This window comes from Oncorhynchus kisutch, linkage group LG1, assembly GCF_002021735.2.
Source record: "Oncorhynchus kisutch isolate 150728-3 linkage group LG1, Okis_V2, whole genome shotgun sequence".
In the NCBI taxonomy this organism is placed as follows: Eukaryota; Metazoa; Chordata; class Actinopteri; order Salmoniformes; family Salmonidae; genus Oncorhynchus; species Oncorhynchus kisutch.
In genome coordinates this window covers 27,698,169-27,714,526 of record NC_034174.2, presented here as the reverse complement: position 1 = coordinate 27,714,526, position 16,358 = coordinate 27,698,169, and the positions used below count along the sequence as shown (strand labels likewise).

At 38.9% G+C, this 16,358-nt stretch overlaps 1 protein-coding gene across 1 annotated transcript; it reads left to right on the top strand.

Annotated features, from left to right (window-relative positions):
- Window positions 1-11,197: 11,197 nt before the first annotated feature.
- LOC109896647 (guanylin) lies at window positions 11,198-12,590 on the top strand. Its single transcript, XM_031812284.1, has 3 exons — window positions 11,198-11,368; window positions 11,706-11,904; window positions 12,139-12,590. The coding sequence occupies exons 1-3, from the start codon at window positions 11,291-11,293 to the stop codon at window positions 12,195-12,197; spliced, it is 336 nt and encodes a 111-aa protein (XP_031668144.1). The 5' UTR covers window positions 11,198-11,290; the 3' UTR covers window positions 12,198-12,590.
- Window positions 12,591-16,358: the final 3,768 nt, after the last annotated feature.

The window sequence follows — 16,358 nt, the reverse complement described above, 5'->3', positions numbered from 1 at the left end:
CAGGTGGATGCTGTGTAATGACCTGTGTCATTTAGACCCACTAGCTCCTCCTCCTCCACACCTACAGTATAAAGAGTCTGTCTACCTTCCATGGGCTGAATTACCTTTAAGCCAATGAGTGAACAGACATCCCATTATATTGTGCCCTATCAGACTATACAGATGCAAACATACTTATTCTTTCACCGTAAAGGAGCTTGCTCAGTAACGTTACATAATATGTAATTGTGTGAAATATTTGTGAATATATTTCTATGTGGAAAATCATGTGATAACTGGTGGTAAACATAGTAAGTATTGACATAACAATATCAGAGGTGTTATAGGGAGCTGACGATGATAACCACCAACTTCCCTTTATTGGTTAGCCTATTACATAAGGCTGTTAGATAGAGATCATTTGTTCAGTTTACAGCCCAGGCATGACGATATATAGTCTGCTCATCTGACCATTGGCTGCTATAAGAGATAAGGTTGCATACGCAAGAAGTCTGACACCAGGAAAACTGGCTGTACATCATGTACAGTGGGGGGGAAAGTATTTAGTCAGCCACCAATTGTGCAAGTTCTTCCACTTAAAAATATGAGAGAGGCCTGTAATTTGCATCATAGGTACACTTCCACTATGACAGACAAAAAGAGAGAAAAACATTTTTTATGAATTTATTTGCAAATTATGGTGGAAAATAAGTATTTGGTCACCTACAAACAAGCAAGATTTCTGGCTCTCACAGACCTGTAACTTCTTTAAAGTTCCCCACTCGTTACCTGTATTAATGGCACCTGTTTGAACTTGTTATCAGTATAAAAGACCCTGTCCACAACCTCAAACAGTCACACTCCAAACTCCACTATGACCAAGACCAAAGAGCTGTCACCAGGACACCAGAAAGAAAATTGTAGACCTGCACCAGGCTGGGAAGACTGAATCTGCAATAGGTAAGCAGCTTGGTTTGAAGACATCAACTGTGGGAGCAATTATTAGGAAATGGAAGACATACAAGACCACTGATAATCTCCCTTGATCTGTGGCTCCACGCAAGATCTCACCCCGTGGGGTCAAAATGATCACAAGAACGGCGAGCAAAAATCCCAGAACCACACGGGGGGACCTAGTGAATGATCTGCAGAGAGCTGGGACCAAAGTAACAAAGCCTACCATCAGTAACACACTACGCCGCCAGGGACTCAAATCCTGCAGTGCCAGACGTGTCCCCCTGCTTAAGCCAGTACATGTCTAGGCCCGTCTGAAGTTTGCTAGAGAGCATTTGGATTATCAAGAAGAAGATTGGGAGAATGTCATATGGTCAGATGAAACCGAAATATAACTTTTTGGTAAAAACTCAACTCGTCGTGTTTGGAGGACAAAGAATGCTGAGTTGCATCCAAAGAACACCATACCTACTGTGAAGCATGGGGGTGGAAACATCATGCTTTGGGACTGTTTTTCTGCAAAGGGACCAGGACGACTGATCCGTGTAAAGGAAAGAATGAATGGGGCCATGTATCGTGAGATTTTGAGTGAAAACCTCCTTCCATCAGCAAGGGCATTGAAGATGAAACGTGGCTGGGTCTTTCAGCATGACAATGATCCCAAACACACCGCCCGGGCAATGAAGGAGTGGCTTCGTAAGAAGCATTTCAAGGTCCTGGAGTGGCCTCCAGATCTCAACCCCATAGAAAATCTTTGGAGGGAGTTGAAAGTCCATGTTGCCCAGCAACAGCCCCAAAACATCACTGCTCTAGAGGAGATCTGCATGGAGGAATGGGCCAAAATACCAGCAACAGTGTGTGAAAACCTTGTGAAGACTTACAGAAAACGTTTGACCTCTGTCATTGCCAACAAAGGGTATATAACAAAGTATTGAGATAAACTTTTGTTATTGACCAAATACTTATTTTCCACCATAATTTGCAAATAAATTCATAAATAATCCTACAATGTGTTTTTCTGGATTTTTTTCTCACATTTTGTCTGTCATAGTTGAAGTGTAGCTATGATGAAAATTACAGGCCTCTCTCATCTTTTTAAGTGGGAGAACTTGCACAATTGGTGGTTGACTAAATACTTTTTTGCCCCACTGTATGGATGCTGGATTTGATACCCACTAGGTACACAATGGTTGAATCAACATTGTTTCCACATAATTTCAATGGAATTACGTTGAACCAACGTGGAATAGACGTTGAATTGACATCTGTGCCCTGTGGGTACTTTTGATGATTATGAAAATATAAATGTGGTATTATTTTATATAAATTAGTAAAGATTTCCTGTCCTGCTTTGTGGGATCACTTTTTGACAGACTGACAACGATATTTGTTCTGAAGATTTGCAACTTTGCCAAAGTTGTTGTAAGGCACATACAGTCTTTAGAAAAATTTGAAAGTGATCGCTATCTACCCTTTACAAGGATTTGGCCAGAAGTGGCCTGTTTGTTAGGACACGTGCAGTCACCTTAGTATAGCAGTGCTGCTAAATATAGCTCAAAACAACAGGGATTTACAGGAATAGCGTAGTGATTAATAAACAGCTAATAGAATACCGCTGAACACACATGTTCATTTATTCATAACAACACATCAACAGTCCCCTTTATCACTCCCTCCTCTCAGATTCTCTAGAATTAGAGCGATCTGGTAGCTGTGTAGCCTATCTAATCCACTCACTCTGTGGTGGGAAATTCTCTAGTCGTTTGATTAGTCACACTGTAGGGCCATTATTAAACTTCCTGTGCAACAACTTCATCACTAGAAATTGGAGCCAGGAATCCCAAATGGAGCCAGCAATCTCCGTTTGGAGAGTTTGGCATGCTTGCAATTTAATTATAACTTGTACCATTTCTTATATTTATTAGGATGTTGAAATCATGTAATAAGAATTTCACTTGTGGTATTCCAGTGAAGTGCCAATTTTGTAGCTCTTTTGAAAGCTGATGATTTACTTTACTCAAGGCTAAATGAGTGTTATTAGTCTTGCTTGTTTCAGCCATTGCCTTTCCCAGACTTTAGCTGATTTCTCAGTCTTTCACCAGATAGACCACCTGTCCAATCATATCCATTACCCAAGCACATTGTTATGAACAATGAGCATGGGGAAATAATTATATTGATTTAGTTATGTGATTGCACTTATCATCCTCAACATCACTTGGTTGACATCATTGTGATAAAGACAGGCCTGTGTAGGAAACCTCTTGGAACCCTGTCTTGGAGCACCAAAGGGATTTGCTGAGGCAGTGGTAGTCAACGTCGGGATCAACTGCAGTGTTGTCGCCCAAAAAAATATACAAAAAGAATTGGGAAAGAATTGAAGAGTACGGATTATTGTATGGCACAATATAGAAATGTTTTGGAGAATCATTAGATTTGGTGTGAAAAATGGAGTTCCCGCTGAAAAAGTTTGAATACCACTGTGCTAATGTTTTAGTGCTTGGCTGAGATGAAAGCTGCAGTAGGTGTCATGCCTCATATGACACCTAGTGCAGTCTCACGTGTTCACAGCTAATAGAGATCTTGATCAGATTTTGACAGAACGTTCATCAGATATAGTACCTTGCAAAAGTATTTATCCCCTTTGGCATTTTTCCTATTTCGTTGCATTACAACCTATAATTTAAATTACATTTTATTTGGATTTCATGTAATGGACATACACAAAATGGTCCAAATTGGTGAAGTGAAATAAAACCAATGGAAAAGTGGTGCGTGCGTATTTATTCATCCCCTTTGCTATGAAGCCCCTAAATAAGATCTGGTGCAACCAATCACCTTCAGAAGTCACATAATTAGTTAAATAAAGTCCACCTGTGTGCAATCTAAGTGTCACATGATCTGTCACATGATCTCAGTATATATGCACCTGTTCTGAAAGGCCCCAGAGTCTGCAACACCACTAAGCAAGGGGTACCACCAAGCAAGCAGCACCATGAAGACCAAAGAGCTCTCCTAACAGGTCAGGGACAGAGTTGTGGAGAAGTACAGATCAGGGTTGGGTTATAAAAAAATATCAGAAACTTTGAACATCCCACGGAGCACCATTAAATCCATTATTAAAAAATGCAAAAAATATGGCACCACAACAGACCAGGCAAGGAGGGCATTAATCAGAGGCAACAACGAGACCAAAGATAACACTGAAGGAGCTGCAATGCCCCACAGCAGAGATTGGAGTATCTGTCCAAAGGACCACTAAACCGTACATTCCACAGAGCTGGGCTTTACGGAAGAGTGGCCAGAAAAAGCCATTGCTTAAAGAAAAAAATAAGCAAACACGTTTTCTGTTTGCCAAAAGTCATGTGGGAGACTCCTCAAACATAAGGAAGAAGGTACTTTGGTCAGATAAGACTAAAATTGAACTTTTTAGCCATCAAAGAAAACGCTATGTTTGGTGCAAACCCAACACCTCTCATCACAATGAAGTATGGTGGTGGCAGCATCATGCCGTGGGGATGTTTTTCATCGACAGGGACTGGAAAACTGGTCAGAATTGAATGAATGATGGATGGCTCTTAATACAGGGACGTTCTTGAGGTAAACCTGTTTCAGTCTTCCAGCAATTTGAGACTTTGATTGAGGTTCACCTTCCAGCAGGACAATGACCCTAAGCATACTCCTAAAGCAACACTTGAATGGTTTAAGGGGAAACATTTAAATGTCTTGTAATGGCCTGGTCAAAGCCCAGGTCTCAATCCAATTGAGAATCTGTGGTATGACTTAAAGATTGCTGTACACCAGCAGAACTCATCCAACTTGAAGGAGCTGGAGCAGTTTTGCCATGAAGAATGGGGAAAAATCCCAGTGGCTAGATGTGCCAAGCTTATAGAGACATACCCCAGGAGACTTTCAGCTGTAATTGCTGCAAAAGGTGGCTCTACAAAGTATTGACTTTGTGTGTGTGTGTGTGTGGGGGGTGAATAGTTATTTTAGTTCATTTCTGTTAGTTAGTTTCAGTTTTTTTGTCTTATTTCTTGTTTGTCCCCCCCCCCCATAATTCAAATATTATGTGACAATGTGGATTGGCTTCTAGCAAACATTCTGCATGACCCAATGTACCCAAAGGTCCCCCGAAGACGATATATCACAATCTGTCCCAGAAAGCGTCCACACCCGTCCCAGCGGGCAAAACTGTTTGAAATGAATCATTGAATCTAGATTTAGCCCTGTGCATTTTGTTTATAGACTGTTTTTAATTACATTTCCAGACTACCCTCTGCCTCCACAGCCACAGAGAAACTGTTAAGATTTCATTCCTTCCCTACATATTCTCTCATACATTTAATAACACTAGCCTTGGTCCTGATTTACCAGCCATTAGAAATTTGCCCTTGCATTTCTGTTATGCACAGTAATCAGAACATGCACAGTTTCCTGAATGATTGAATTGTGTGTCTGAAAGCAGGTATTATTTGTTTAGACCGTCAAAAATAACATGCAATCGGTACTTGTTTTAATATTTACCATCCTGTGGCGACAAAAAGGTATGTGCACATTTAGAGAAAAAATTACTTTTGACAGGTATTCTGAACACACATTCACTCAGATTCATAGATCAAGCCATAAAATGTCATTCTGACAGCCTCCAATGCCTTGCCAGCTGGTAATATTTAGTTTCAGTCTATGTCATGATTCAATCTATAATATCAATGTTATACAGAATGTGAGGTGAATAGCTACATTGATATTGTCATCCACTCACATCCGCTTCACCTGCATTGAAACTAACCTGTTGGCCTCCTTCCAAAGCTATCAGACAAGGCCCACTCCTTCTGATGCAAAGGGCACAATTTATGGCACACTTTGAGAGCTGTAAAAAGAAGAGTGATTTAAAGCAAGGGAGCCACTCCTAACTGTCCCACTATGATGCAAGGTTATCAACAGTGTCCGGAGACAAACAGTGTGGAGTTTTTTATGGCCAGCATCAACACTTATTTTACATGGAGACAAACAGTGTGGAGTTTTTTATGGCCAGCATCAACACTTATTTTACATGGAGACAAACAGTGTGGAGTTTTTTATGGCCAGCATCAACACTTATTTTACATGGAGACAAACAGTGTGGAGATTTTTATGGCCAGCATCAACACTTATTTTACATGGAGACAAACAGTGTAGAGTTTTCTATGGCCAGCATCAGCACTTATTTTACATGGAGACAAACAGTGTGGAGTTTTTTATGGCCAGCATCAACACTTATTTTACATGGAGACAAACAGTGTGGAGTTTTTTATGGCCAGCATCAGCACTTATTTTACATGGAGACAAACAGTGTGGAGTTTTTTATGGCCAGCATCAACACTTATTTTACATGGAGACAAACAGTGTGGAGTTTTTTATGGCCAGCATCAACACTTATTTTACATGGAGACAAACAGTGTAGAGTTTTTTATGGCCAGCATCAGCACTTATTTTACATGGAGACAAACAGTGTAGAGTTTTTTATGGCCAGCATCAGCACTTATTTTACATGGAGACAAACAGTGTGGAGTTTTTTATGGCCAGCATCAACACTTATTTTTACATGGAGACAAACAGTGTGGAGTTTTTTATGGCCAGCATCAACACTTATTTTACATGGAGACAAACAGTGTGGAGTTTTTTATGGCCAGCATCAACACTTATTTTACATGGAGCATGTATGGAAAGTGGCAATATGATGGTCAGTTATTAGATGTACATTTAAGCTTCAGAGAATATATAAATAATGCATAGAATACAGCTGGTAATGTTGGTATTCCAGTGATGGAGCATGCCCTGCCTACTCTCCTACTGTTGGTCCATACTGCTGAGTGTAGACTTTATGGAGAGGATACTGACTAATGGCCTTTTCTCAAAACATCTGTGTGTGTGTAAAGCAACACGCATTCTCCTACTAAGGGTGTCTGATCACAGTTCAATAACTGAGTTACACGTTTTTCACACCCATATGGTATTTACAGTATATGACGTAGCATTAGTCAGGGAATGTCACCCCGCTCTTTGTACTAGAGGCAAAGGCCTGAGTGATAAAAACATGTAAGGGATCAATGCAGTGACCTGATGACAAATGCCACTGACAATTGATACCATTACTGATTGGCTATTCCATTTTACTATAATCAATCTATATTTAAACAACAAAAAAATATTAGTTATAGAATGTTATTTTTGATAAATCATTTTAATATAGAACTCAGTGACAATGGTTTCAGTCAAACTAAATGGCCTCTACTTCAAAGTCTCAGAGCAAGTGACATCACCAATTGAAACGCTATTAGCAGGCACCCCACTAACTAGCTAGCCATTTCAAATCGGTTACAAGGTTATTATAGTTATGTGTTATATTATTTTTATTTCTATTCGTTTTTCCTTTTTTATGTGAAATTCAGTTTAGTTTAATTTAGTTTTCAAACATAAGTTGCTAGTTTTTATTTAGTTTTATAAAATATTTATATTTCGATTTTATGTTATGTTATTTAGTTATGTTATGTGAGGCTTGGATCCATTCGTGTTATATAGATTTTGGGGTGTTTTTTCGGATGTCACTATTTGCAACTGGGGGGGCAGTAATACAAAGGGTGATGGTTCAGGTCATAGGTCAGGTTCAAATAATAAAGTCCATAACAATGTGACTTGGAATTAAAAGGCACCAAGACTGGTGCAAAAAAAGATGGTATAATTGTCACGTTCTGACCTTAGTTCTTTTGTTATGTCTTTGTTTTAGTATGGTCAGGGCGTGAGTTGGGTGGGTTGTCTATGTTCCTTTTTCTAGGATTTGGGATTTCTGTGTTTGGCCTGGTATGGTTCTCAATCAGAGGCAGCTGTCATTCGTTGTCCCTGATTGAGAACCATACTTAGGTAGCCTGGTTTCACTTTTGAGTTGTGGGTGATTATTTTCCATGTCAATTTTTGTTCCACACGGGACTGTTTCGTTTGTCATTTATTGTTTTGTTCAGTGTTCAATTACTTTATTAAAAGATATGAATATCTTTTATTAATATTAAAATTATATTCATTAATAACTTTAGTGAAGTGGGCAACATAGCCAAAACCTTTGATTTACAGCACCCTACTAGCATGGAGGGACTGTAAGAAATACCTGGGCATTTCCTCCCAAATATGTTCTCACTCGCCTATAGTAGGCAACCCAGACAACCAAAAGCCCTGAGGGATGCCAACTTTAATCTTTGGCATACTCTAGGAATCGGGACCTTTTCAGACCTATTTCATCAGAAAACCACTACACTGAAATCCTTTCAAGAGCTCTGCAGTGAATTCAATGTGCCAAGATCCCATTTAAAAGATATATATCTTCAAATTAGACATGTCATTTCCTCATTTACTTCCAAGAGGAGGTTTAGAACTCAGTTGAATGAAGTTGAAACCCTTCTTGTCACAGCACAATCCATTTAAGGCAAATATGTTATATCTATAGACTCCTTTCTGAGAAAGGAGGCTCCTCCTTTACTCCTTTGAAAATAATCTGGGTAAAGGACCTTGGTCTGACTATCAGTGATGAGCTATGGGCGGAGGTTTGCAACAGGGTATACTGCACCTCTACTAATGTAAAACGGAAAGAATCGAATGACAAATTTTTGTACAAATTTTATTACACTCCTTTGAGACTCCATAGAATGAAAATAGATATGTCTCCTAACTGTAAAAGATGTACCTCTGAAAGTGGAACCTATATGCATGTATTTTGGAGCTGTAGAGAGATTGCCAGATTCTGCCAGATTCAGATTCTATACATACTGCTGCACAGAAAATACTAGATGTACAGTTTGATATGACCCCGTGTATCTATCTTCTTAATGCCCAGCAGGACTTTGTTCTTGATCCTGACTGAGAAAATTTGCTTATGACTATTACATACTTTGCTAAGAAATGTATTCTTCTATTGTGGGCCTCTAATACCCCTCCTACATTTAAAATGTGGATTGATCAGATTGTTGACTTTCTCCCTCTTGAAAAGCTCACTTATGACCTCCACAAGAGACAGCCCAAGTTTGATAGACTCTGGTCTCCACCATTCAACTATATTTCAAACTCATCTTTATACCAGGCGGTGTCAGAGGAAGGCCCTACAAATTGTCAAAGACTCCAGACACCCTAGTCATAGACTGTTCTCTCTGCTACCGCACAGCAAGTGTTACCGGAGCGCCAAGTCTAGGTCCAAGAGGCTTCTAAAGAGCTTCTACCCCCAAGCCATAAGACTCCTGAACATCTAATCAAATTGAAACAGTTACATCCCATTTACCCACCAGATTAAGTAAACCGCCAAAAAGCTTGAAAGCCACATTCTATAAGTTTAGAATACATTTTCTTTTTATCTTATTTTTATCTTATTTTATTTTAGTTCGTTTTGGGAGTTAAAGATAATAGTTTCCATATAGTTTTAGCCTTTCAAATGGGTTTGTTAATTATTTTATTTCAGTTAACAAAATAGTTTTTTCATGATACATTTTAGTTTTAGTTTTAGTTTGCTATAATAACTTTCTTCTAGCCCAAAGGGCAATCATTATACCATCCTTGCAGACAACAGATTAATTCAAATAAATTCTGTACAGACCTCAACAAATATGTCTAATTAGCATAAACATCTGTGTAATAGTGTTATTTTGTGCAAACTATGCAAAGTTTGTCTAGCTTCAGCATAAAGATATATACAGTTGAAGTCGAAAGTTTACATACACTTAGGTTGGAGTTATTAAAACTAGTTTTCAAACACTCCACAAACGTCTTGTTTAACAAACTATAGTTTGGGCAAGTCGGTTAGGACATCTACTTTTCCAACAATTGTTTGCAGAAAGATTACTTCACTTGTAATTCACTGTATCACAATTTCAGTGGGTCAGAAGTTTACATACACTAGGTTGACTGTGCCTTTAAACAGCTTGGAAATTTCCAGAAAATGATGTCATGGCTTTAGAAGCTTCTGATAGGCTAACTGACATCATTTCAGTCAATTGTAGGTGTACCTATGGATGTATTTCAAGGCCTACCTTCAATCTCAGTGCCTCATTGCTTGGCATCATGGGAAAATCAAAAGAAATTCACCAAGACCTCAGGAAAAAAATGGTAGACCTCCACAAAAAGCATTGCAGTATTTTGACCACGAAGGCCTGATTCACACACTCTCCTTTGAACAGCTGATGTTGAAATGTGTCTTGTTACTTGAACTCTGTGAAGCATTTTTTTGGTTTTCAATTTATGAGGCTGGTAACTCTAATCCAGCCACTTATCCTCTGCAGCAGAGGTAACTCTGTGTCTTCCTTTCCTGTGGCGGTCCTCATGAAAGCCAGTTTCATCATAGCGATTGATGGTTTTTACAACTACACTTTCAAAGTTCTTGAAATTTCCCAGATTGACTGACCATGTCTTAAAGCAATGATGGACTTTCATTTCTCTTTGCTTATTTGAGCTGTTCTTGCCATAATATGCTTGGTATTTTACCAAATAGGGCTGTCTTCTGTATACCACCCACCTTGTCACAACACAACTGATTGGCGCAAACGCATTAAGGAGAGAAATTGCACAAATGAACTGTTAACAAGGCACACCTGTTAATTGAAATGCATTCCAGGTGACTACCTCATGAAGCTGGTTGAGAGCATGCCAAGCATGTGGAAAGGTGTCATCAAGGCAAATGGTGGCTACTTTGAAGAATCTCAAATATATTTGTTTCACACTTTTTTTGTAACTATGATTTAATGTGTGTTATTTCATAGTTTTGATGTCTTCACTATTATTCTACAATGTAGGAAATAGCAACAGTAAATAAAAACCCTGGACTGAGTAGGTGTTCCCAAACTTTTGACTGGTACTGTAAATATTTTTTTTTAAATTATTTTTATTATTATTATTAATTTTAAAAAATGTAGGGGGTAGATGAGCTTTAATTTGGCAGAAAGATTGTGGATAGTTTACATAAAGATAGTTTGTGTGACAGTAAACAGGGATTCCTTGTTAACCAACGTGGTAAGTGGAGGTGTGTGACCGACTGTAGAAGACATACCATCAAGTGTGTCCATAAAAACATCAGACTTGGGATGAGGTCAGAGAGGATTTATGAATCCACCTTTATGACATTGTAAAATCCACCATCACTACTCATTAACCCGTGAGAAATACGTTTCTCCCGTTTGCAGCTCGGCCAATCCTAGGCCTGCATGACTGAACTGAGTTGAGAGTCAACCCTTTAAAAGGAAGGAGGGAGATGAACGGAGAGCAGAAACTGAGGTGAGCAATCTTCCAAACACACCAACAACAGCAAGACTAAAGGCTCAAAGCAAACCTCTCAAAAGACAAGATGAAGACCATTCTCTCCATTGCTCTCATGGTCCTGGCTCTCTGTCTGGTGTCTGAAGCCCAAGTTGTCAAAGTACAGGTAAGGGCTCCTCTTAAAGCAAGGTTTACCTTACTATAATGTACTATAATATGATGACTATTGACTGCAGATATGTCAAAATGGTCAATGGTAATCTAATGAAATAATGTTTTGTTAACCGTCGGTATGTAGCTGTAACAGACAAAATTCTGTGTAGCATTTTCTTTTTAGCAACAAGCCATATACTTGGTGCAAGCCAGCATTACAAGTCTATGGGCATCCTCCTCACATTCAGAATGTGTAAAGCATTGCAATGATTGTCTGGGACCCCAATATGACCCACAGATATGGTGCTTTGTCTAAACTGTGTCTATGTCCTCTCATCTCTTCTCTGTAGGAGGGAGACTTTTATTTCTCACTGGAATCAGTGAAGAAGCTCCAAGAACTGACAGCAGAGGGCAGCAATGTAAACAGGATGCAGAATCCTCGTCTCACCAGCACCAGCTTTGATTCTGTCTGTGCTAACCCTTCCCTGCCACAGGAGTTCATGCCCCTTTGCATGAAGAGAGGGGCAAGTATGTCCCTCTCAAGACTAGGTAAGAAAAGACCACTCTATAGCATAATATCCACTACAGTCCAACTTGGTGGATCGGACCAGATTGTGATAAGACCGTAATTATTTGCTGATGGAGTCATTGATCGGAATTGTATATAGAACATGTCTCTCTTATGTACATCTAGTTGGTCTCTACAATATGCAGTTGTAGTTTGATTGATTGAGTGATTATGGAACATGTTTTAACACTGTACCTTTCTCTTCTTTCTTCCAGCTGCTGTGCCAATGGACATCTGTGAGATCTGTGCCTTTGCTGCCTGCACAGGCTGTTAGTCAAAATATCAACCTGACGGCCATCAGAAGACAAGCCACTCACATTTCTCATTCTGCATATCGTGACAACAATTTTGATCTCATGTTTAAAATTGCCATCTTCAGATGGCCAAAAACATAATTGGCTCAAAAATTCAAAGACTGATTAATTGATGGAGGCTCATTTTCTAGAAACTGTTACTTTGGAGCATATTTAGCACTTATTTGACTGTTTTTCTTTTTATCAATTGACTTTTATTTTGGGGGTTTTGGGTTTGTTACAGTTCTATCTTACAAGGCTTTGTACTTATTTAATATTCTTTTTGTTTTCATTGACACAAGTCTTTGGAGTTTTGTATTCTTTTGTATGTTTATGAATGCCTCATGTTTAATAAAAAAGCATTGAAAAACACATATTGCTGTTTGAGTGAGTGGTCTACCAACTGTAACTGGCCGGCAAATCTTGAACAGAGAACAATACTTCACCCACAGTTGGATGAAACCTGAAATGTGTGTCTTTCCCCACATATTTATTGAGAGTGAACCTTGAATAGAGCATATATTTGATAAACTAGCAGACATTGGCACAACACAGAGAATAATACTTCATCCACTTTTGGTTGAAACTTGGCATTTGTGTCTTTTCCCCAACACGTCCATTGAGAGGACGATAGTACAAGGGCTAACTCCTGCCCCCAGTGCACAACTTACATCCGACAGTCTATTGTCACTGTACTCTTGCTTCACTACCTAAAAATGTATTCATTATTGGTGCATAGCTTCGTAGACAGTAGTAGATTTCACAACAGCAATAGAAGCCAGCAACCCTCTGGTTGCTAGTACATCTCCCACTGTTGCCAGTGCTGGGATTTTAATCAGCTGCCTGTAACTCAGGCCCCGAAGCAACGATATGCATATTATTGATACCATTTGAAAGGAAACACTTTGAAGTTTGGGGAAATGTGAAAGGAATGTTGGAGAATATAACACAATAGATCTGGTAAAAGATAATACAAAGAAAAAAACAACTGTTCTGTATTTTTTATGTACCATCATCTTTAAAATGCAAAAGGCCATAATGTATTATTCCAGCCCATGTGCAATTTAGATTTTGGCCACTAGATGGAGGCAGTGTATGTGCAACGTTTTAGATTGATCCAATGAACCATTTCATTTCTGATCAAAATTGTGTATCAAGACTGCCCAAATGTGCCTAATTTGTTTATTACTAACTTTTCATGTTCAAAACTGTTACACTCTCCTCAAACAATAGCATGGTATTATTTCACTGTAATAGCTACTGTAAATTGGACAATGCAGTTAGATTAACAAGAATTTAAGCTTTCTGCCAATATCAGATATGTCTATGTCCTGGGAAATTTTCTTGTTACTTACAACCTCATGCTAATCGCATTAGCCTACGTTAGCTCAACTGTCCTGTGGATGGGACACCGATCCCAAAGAAGTTTTAAGACCTGAGCTGCCCCGTGTCAACATCTGCTCTAGCTGGTGCTCCCAGTGCATGGCAATGCTAATTGTGTAGCTCAGTTATATTATTGGCATTAAAGAAAAACATTGATATGGTTTACAAGCTCAAAGAAACAATCCCCAGCAAACTTCAGTGTTTAGGCCATTCTACCATTTCAATTTTCTAAGCGAGCGTGAATGTAACAGAAATTTTAAAGTATGTATTCTGCCACAGTCTCTTTGTAATGTTCACTGACAAGTAGAGAGACAAATGTTAGAAAACAAATGTATAGCCCTTGTTTCTCTGAGGGGTCAAAAGTAATTCATACGTAGCCTATGAACTGAGGTCTCAATTCAGTCGTACCTATATTGCAGTTAATTGTTTTTCCATGGTCAAATACAATCACAGAATGGTTTAGACACTCTAAAAACATATTGCTACCTCTATTACTATCAGGTAGACTTATCACAGGTAGATGCTTTCCATTCCCAGCCATATAGTAGGGCGGTTAAGCTGATGAATCATTCACTTTTTGATATAAGCACCAAATTTGGATGTAGATTTATGTACCCTAAAAGGATTTAAATATGGAGCCACCCCAGATTTCAAAATTGTCCCGACTGTAAAACTATTTTACACTTCAGAAGGACTGCTTTGAGGTGAAGGCCCTACATTTGTCACAGAGCTAGATTTATGGACCCTGAAAAGGTTTCATATATGGAGCCACCACAGATTTAGTACTTGGGGCCATGGTGTCCATCTTACAAAATGGTCATAGACAGTAGTAGTGTTTCACAGTTAAGAAGGACTTTTTCGGGACAAACACACCAAATTTGACACGAGGAAGATCTATGTAGCCTGGAATTATTTAGGTATGAAGACACCACAGATTTGGCCCCTAGGGGCTGTGGCAGACATCTTACAAAATGGCCACTGTCTGTAATACAATGTTACTGTTCTGATGGCTTTGCTTAGATAAACACGCCTAAAAAGATTTAGATATGGAGCCACCACAGATTTGGCCCAAGGGGCCATGGCAGCCATCTTACTAAATGGCCATAGACTGTACCACTATTTTACAAGCCTTTAATCTATTAAAAGTCATGGCCTATATTTATTTGAATTTTAAAAGTCATGGCCTATACTTCTTGGCATGGATCTCCTGAAAATCAAGAGGTTTATCAGTTACACACAGTATAACACAATGAGTACAGAGAGAAACACAGCAGCCATGTAGGCCAAACATGAACATTTCTGAGACTGCATGTAGCAGAGATGAGTTAGAACACTGTTGATGAGATAGCCCTGACTACACCTTAAAACCAGGCGTTGGGTTCCAGAGCGGGAGACCAGGATTCACATCCTACCAGTTACATGAGCATTTTAACAAATGGCTACTAAATCTACTTTGCAATGCCCAAATCAGGAGCAAATACAGACTAACTACAGCTGTATCTGGAAAAATATCCCAGACATTGTTGGAATACTTCACAATTGCTGTGGTTAATTCTCTCAACCTGTGCTTCAGTTAAACAAGAACTATACCTGGCACTTAATCTTTTACTTTCAACCTGTTTCATTAACAAAAGTATAACACATTAGTTGTTCTAATGTGGTTCACGAAAGTTCAATCAGTAAGGCTGGTCTGAATGCTTGCTTTAAGTGAATAAATAAAATAGAATTGTATTTGTCACATGCGCCGACTACAACAGGTGTAGACTTTACTATGAAATGCTTTCTTATGAGCCCTTTCCCAACAATGCAAAAGATTAGCAACAAAAAAAGGAAATAGTAACACAATAAAATAACAATAACATGGCTCAATACAAGGAGTACTGGTATGCAGGGGTACGAGGTAGTTGAGGTAATTTAGGTAATATGAACATGTAGATACAGTAGCATAATACAGTAATACATACAGTAAGCATAATATAATTTACATTGTTTCCTATGCTATGTGCATAGTGGGAATGTATATGGGTCTTTCTATAAATAAAGGGGCCAATGTGTGACATCAGGGTCAACATTTCAAAATGGTTTGATATATATGTAAACATGATTTTCTTGCAGCTTCACATGTGTAGTTACAGGAATGCACGCCTAGGTAGCTACAATGGGAACCTAGCTCCACCTAGCAACAACAAAACATCTACATGTCATTCAAAATGTCACAAGAAACATGGACACCATGTTTCTTTGTCATGCCTAGTTGCCAGGTCTTTTGTGCTTAAGTCAACTCCTCCATCATGTATAGCCATGTTAAACATTCCTGAAGAATGAAAAAAATAAACAACAGCATTTCTAAATGACTAATAGTTGATATAATTGTAATGATAATTATTATTGGGGTGGCAGGTAGCCTTGTGGTTGGACTAACAACCGAAATGTTGCAAGATCGAATCCCTGAGAGGTAAAAATCCGTCATTCTGCCCTTGAATAAGGCAGTTAACCCACTGTTCCTAAGCTGTATTGGGAATAAGAAGTTGTTCTTAACTGACTTGCCTAGTTAAATAAAGGTTCAAAGAAAAGGTGCAGGGGGTCCAAATGGGATGAAGTACACGCAGGCAACAGTTGTCATTAGTGAGGCAGGCAAAAGTTGTAATTAGTGAGGCAGGCAAAAGCTATCATACATGGGAGGAGTAAATCATGGGAAAACCAGTGCTCTGAAAATGTGTGTCACAAAACAAACAATACTTCACAGTGATGGGGTGCAA

Excerpts from the sequence above, each read along its gene's own strand:
- LOC109896647 (XM_031812284.1), top strand. The coding sequence starts at position 11,291 with ATGAAGACCATTCTCTCCATTGCTCTCATGGTCCTGGCTCTCTGTCTG. Across the intron at positions 11,369-11,705 it reads CCCAAGTTGTCAAAGTACAG|GAGGGAGACTTTTATTTCTC; the intron begins GTAAGGGCTCCT and ends TCTTCTCTGTAG. Across the intron at positions 11,905-12,138 it reads TATGTCCCTCTCAAGACTAG|CTGCTGTGCCAATGGACATC; the intron begins GTAAGAAAAGAC and ends TCTTTCTTCCAG.